General features: G+C 45.0%; 1 protein-coding gene across 1 annotated transcript; it reads left to right on the forward strand.

Annotated features, from left to right (window-relative positions):
* Positions 1 to 211: 211 nt before the first annotated feature.
* On the forward strand, positions 212 to 2,776 carry LOC119325867 (outer envelope pore protein 21, chloroplastic-like). The gene is made up of 5 exons (XM_037599586.1): positions 212 to 373; positions 459 to 533; positions 678 to 830; positions 951 to 1,049; positions 2,014 to 2,776. The coding sequence occupies exons 1-5, from the start codon at positions 257 to 259 to the stop codon at positions 2,095 to 2,097; spliced, it is 528 nt and encodes a 175-aa protein (XP_037455483.1). The 5' UTR covers positions 212 to 256; the 3' UTR covers positions 2,098 to 2,776.
* The last annotated feature ends 2,427 nt before the right edge of the window (positions 2,777 to 5,203 follow it).

Consider the following 5,203-nt stretch of genomic DNA (forward strand, 5'->3'; position numbering starts at 1 on the left):
AAATGTCTAGAAAGATAAATATTTAGGAACGGAGGGAGTAGGTCTAGATACATTCCTTTTTGTTTATTTTGATGACAAGTATTTTTGGACGGAGGGACGAATTAGAATGGGCTCAAACAAAATACTACTACTACGAGAGAAGAGATTTGGGCCCAAGGAAAGAAAGTCGTCGCCATCGTCCTCTCCGCAGCAGCAGCAGCAGCAGCCACAACCAACCAACCCTATCCATCTCTCACTCCTCACCTGCGGCCGCCGGATGGAGACCTCCCTGCGGCTGCGCGGCGCCGACAGCACCTCCGGGCAGGGGCAGCAGCTGGGCCTCCGCATCCACGCCAAGCAGAAGCTGCCCCTCGCATACAACGCGCTCCTCCAGGTTCTTTCTTTCTTTCTTTCTTTCTTTACTCCTCCTCCGGTGACCTGACCCCCGGACCAACAATGAATCAATGGAAATGAATCAGGCTCACGCGGAGATCGACACCGCCACCCGGAAGCCCAGCCTCCTCGCCATCCTCGCAAGGCACTTCTTCCCACAGGTCTCTATTACTCTGCTCTCCCCTGTATTTCTTTCCTCTCCTTCTCTTCCAATCCAATCCAATCCAATCCAATCCAACGACTGATTTGATTTGATTGATGCGATTGATTCGTCTCTCCTCTGCTCTCCTCCATGACCCAACCAGCTGTCGGCCAACGTCGGGGCGGGGGTGCAGCTGGAGAGGGGCAACATCTTCAGGTACACCCTCCGGGCCAAGAAGGCCGTCTCATTCACCGACGACGGCCTCCTCGGCCTCAACATCAAGGGACGCCTCCTCGCAGACAAGAACTTCAAGCCGGTACCCCCGCCCGCCTGCATTTCACAAGAATTTGCAGCATGATGACCATATTACATTTTGTGCCTGACTGAAACTTGTACTGTTGCTCTGTTCTGTTCCTGCCTGCCTGCCTGCCTGCAGAGGAGGAAGAGCGGCGCCGTCGAGCTCGCCTGGACCATACTCGACTTCAGAAGGGGCCAGGACGTCAGGATCAAGGCCGGATACGAGCTCTACCGAAAGGTACGACGCCACAGGGCGCACACATTTGTACTGCTGGTTAACCCGACCCGTCCCCTTTCTGCAATGCCTGAATGCCCCATTGCAGTCGAATATACACATACCTGTATAATGCATTTATCTACTACAGAATTACGATGCTAAATTCTCATGCAAATACGTATATTATTCTGACATGGTCTGCTGCTTCTCTTTCGATTGTTCCCGTTAAGATCGCCACCGCTTGTGCCTGAATTTCTGTCACTTAGCAGCAACAAACCCTGGCACCTAAACTAAATATTGTATGCCTGTGCAGTGCGAAAGTGCATGCCAGTTCCTCTTCCGGGAAGCAAAAAGGGTTCAGAGCAGCACACACCTGTTACTCTCACCACTCAGTAGCTTAAGAAACCTTAGATATATCAGCCCAGCACTAAATATTGTATGTCACATATTCAATGGGAAAGTGCTTGCCAGTTTCTCTCTCGGAAAGCGAAAAGCTCCAGAGCAGCACACACTTGTTCCTCACCGGTCACATTCGCTCAAGAAACATTACCGCATACCAGTACCTGCCACTGGCCAGATTAGTTCTTGTATAATATCAGTACATTGGCCAGTTTCTCTTTCGTAAAGCAAAGAAGTTGAGAGTAACTTGATGTGCCTTTAATATCTGCCAGTGTCTCCCCCTCGTTGCTTGTTAGTTCTTGTACAAGTATTTTCCAGACACAAACTCATGTTGAAATATGTGGTTCCATCCCCTTCTCTTTTCGCCATATATTATTGCTGATGTCCTAGTTCATATATAACTGTATAATCTGACGAGTATTTCTTCTGCCCACCTTATACCACAATTACCTGGATCAATTTAGTGCAAAACATTGGGTTTTCCTTTCGTTCACTGTTGACCGAAACATTACCAAGCAAAGGTTAAATTTATGTTTTCTATCTGGCTGTAGTTTTCATAAATCTGAAAACGTGTTTGTGATTGCAGATGCCTTATTTCCAGCTGAGGGAGAACAACTGGACCCTTAATGGTTACATGGATGGAAAATGGGATGTCAGATTCGATATGTGATCGGCTAGGAACCCGTTTGTGGAGGAGAGACTTCTCTGGCAATCAGTTAGCGCTCTAGTTGTGTTGTTTCTCCTTTAGAGGCCACCATTTCATTTCATTTCATTGTATTGCTCCGGAAAGATGCCATTCACCAGGCAGCGAGCACCAGTTTTATGGAGAAAAAAGCCGTATGTAGACGTAGAAACTTAGACATTTCATTGATGGGATTGAGTCTGGAAATTCAGGATTCAGTTGTGTCTTTATTTGGTTGGATGAAGGCACATGAATGCGAATAAGAAGAATGTACAAGGTGAAGTGCATGTAAGAACAAAACAAATTATAAACTTGAGTGTTTAGTCCAGGAAACAGTTTCCCGATGACTTTCACTCAACCTCAACATCTTTGGATTCATCACACATACTCTTCTCCTTTATGGTCTGCAGCTGCTTCCACTTGCCAGCAACTCAGCCTTGTATGGAGGTTGAGATTTCCTTCTCATTCTCAGGAGTAAGCAGCGAAGGTGACCTTGGCCGCCACTGGAACTGCAACAATCATTCATTCAGTCATCAACAAGATAAACGGCCGAGCATTTCAATGACAGAGCAACAGGAAGCATGGATCGATTGAAGCTCCACCAGATTCTGTACTCCTTTGACACCTTGTAAATCATCTTGTGCCAATGAAACACCTGATTCGAATATTGCTGTCCCATCTCATGGCCGACCGATGCAGTTGCAACGAGTCTGAAAAAAAGCCAGGTTCTGAAATCATTTCGGCTCCACTCGATAAACTGGATGTGAATCAATCTAAATGTGCTTGGAACGAACTATGTATGTAGCCAACTGTTTAGTTGTCCATTCATCCAACTGTTTAGAGTTTCACTTGAGGGCAGGGGTGTTTATTTCAACAGTTCAGGTTGAAGTAATTCATATACTTAAGCTATTCCATATACATGTCTAAAATTTGATACTGTAAACATCAAGAAATATTGTGTTCAAAGAACTCCTGATTATGTGGAACAGTGAGTATTATACCACAAATTAACCAGTACCCATGGATTAGAAAAGCGCATTAGGCGCTTAAACTCGCCATCGCCGCCCTGCGTGTACCGAAAGGAGACCGCTGAACAAAACTATCCATTCAGTGCTGGCAAGCAAAATAAAATGGGCAAGGTAAGTGTGTTTATGATACTTAGTTGTAGTATTAGAAGTGTGACAGGCCATGAACTGTACTTTTCAGCAATCAGACTGCAAGCAAGAAAATTTGGGCACCTGCTTCTGGTACACAAGCTCAGGTACCGGCGCACCACGGTAGAGGTATCGGCGCGGATGACACACTTGAGGGGCGTATGGATTTGGTTTCAGCATGCGTCCATTCGTCAGGGACTTCCATATATGTACTTGTCAAAGTCATCGAACATATTAACTCTGCAATGTGTGGAACATGTCTAGCGCGTACAGGCAACTTGGGCTTCCTGTGGCAGGTGAGTTGACAGGTAATGAACTTTCAGCTGCCCAACATGGGTATTGATTATTGGATAGAACTCGAAACAATCGTAGTCGAAAGTTAAAATGGTGATGTGCCTCTTTTGTGGGTGAAACGGTCCACAATATATATGCAGTGAGTTTCAGTAGAGTGATATTCAGTGAAATGGTATGTAATGTTCAAGTGAACTGACTTTTGCTAGTTCTGTGCAGTTCTTTCAGCTGCCCAACATAATGTAAGAGCGTTTTTTTTTACATTTGTGTAGTGTAAAAAATGCTCTTATATTATGGGACGGAGGGAGTATTTTAAGTTTCTGTTCTTGATGGATTGTTCAAACTGAGCTGAGCTGCAATGGTTACATATGGAATGAATTTGCATTGCTCAAACTGGACTGGAATGTGGCTTGATTTAAGTTTAACAACAACAGTTTCACACAGAAAACAGAGCTGAATTCATTGAGATATTCACATTGCTAGCTACAGTTGAGTGCGTAATTTCACCAATTTAAGCAAAACCGTTTAGCTAGCTACAGTTGAGTGCGTAATTTCTGATTTATGCAAAACCGTTTAGTTAGCTAGCTACAGTTGAGTGCCATATTTCACTGGATTAAAATAAGCACATACACATAACTGACAGCACACATACACATCACTGATTTAACGAAATTTGCACACAACTCAGCAGCACTTCATCATCATCATATAAAGTATAGTAGCAGCAGTACAAATAAAGAGACATGATCAAAGTACTTGAGTAGATGTTGAGCAGCATGATCATGAACACAACATAATTAAGCATTTACATGTTGTGCAGCTGATCATAAGCGAGCAGAACACAAAAGACATTGAGCCACCCCTGAGTTCATCAAACATGTTAGCTTTTCTTGGTTTCTTAAAAGGGGCCGACCTCTCATGTTTTGACTACAACTTATTCCATTTCTCTTTGGATTTTTGGTTGAGCATTCATCCCTTCTCTCCTCAGCCCTTGCCTTCTATCTAGCCTAAATTTTCATCCATGGCTTGCTGCCTGGCTAGCTCTGCCTCTATCCCATTCATTCTACAATCCTTGCCCTGACAGTGCTGCCGCTGCGGCAACACATACAGCAGGAACTGGGGTTGTGCTTCGAGATCACTTGGGTAATTTTGTTGCAGCGCAGGCGAAGCAGTACGAGGTCATTTCAGACCCGTGCATCATCGAGGCCCTAGCCTGCAGAGATATCGATGGTGTTCAAGCAGCTATGGAGAGGGGGTTACAGAAAATTAATAGTGCTTGAGACTGATAGCCAGATGGTGGAAGACCGACCGGGCGCAGCCCATATCTTTTGAGAGATGAAAACATATATCTCTCAAATTTTCAGGGATTTTCTCTTGTTTTTATTCCTAAAGTGCGAATTTTGCAGCTCATCTTTGTGCAAGGTTGATTGTTTGCAAGGTTGCGTCTCGGGATGGGCTGGCGGCGTCTCCTCATCTGCAGCATAATTAGGATTTTGTGATTCTTCAAGCATGTGCTCTTCCTTCACATCCTTAGCCGATACGGGGTTGCGAAGACCTAGAGGAGATCATCTAGGTGGCGGTCCAATGCCCTGGTCGGAGACGGTGTTCTGTTTGGGGATGGCCTTTTCCCACTATGATACGCATTGCAT

The sequence above is a fragment of the Triticum dicoccoides genome, chromosome 6B (assembly GCF_002162155.2).
Source record: "Triticum dicoccoides isolate Atlit2015 ecotype Zavitan chromosome 6B, WEW_v2.0, whole genome shotgun sequence".
NCBI classification, from domain to species: domain Eukaryota; kingdom Viridiplantae; phylum Streptophyta; class Magnoliopsida; order Poales; family Poaceae; genus Triticum; species Triticum dicoccoides.

Coding starts and splice junctions, on each gene's coding strand:
- LOC119325867 (XM_037599586.1), top strand. CDS start 257: ATGGAGACCTCCCTGCGGCTGCGCGGCGCCGACAGCACCTCCGGGCAG. Junction 831..950: donor CAGACAAGAACTTCAAGCCG/GTACCCCCGCCC, acceptor GCCTGCCTGCAG/AGGAGGAAGAGCGGCGCCGT. Junction 1,050..2,013: donor GATACGAGCTCTACCGAAAG/GTACGACGCCAC, acceptor TTGTGATTGCAG/ATGCCTTATTTCCAGCTGAG.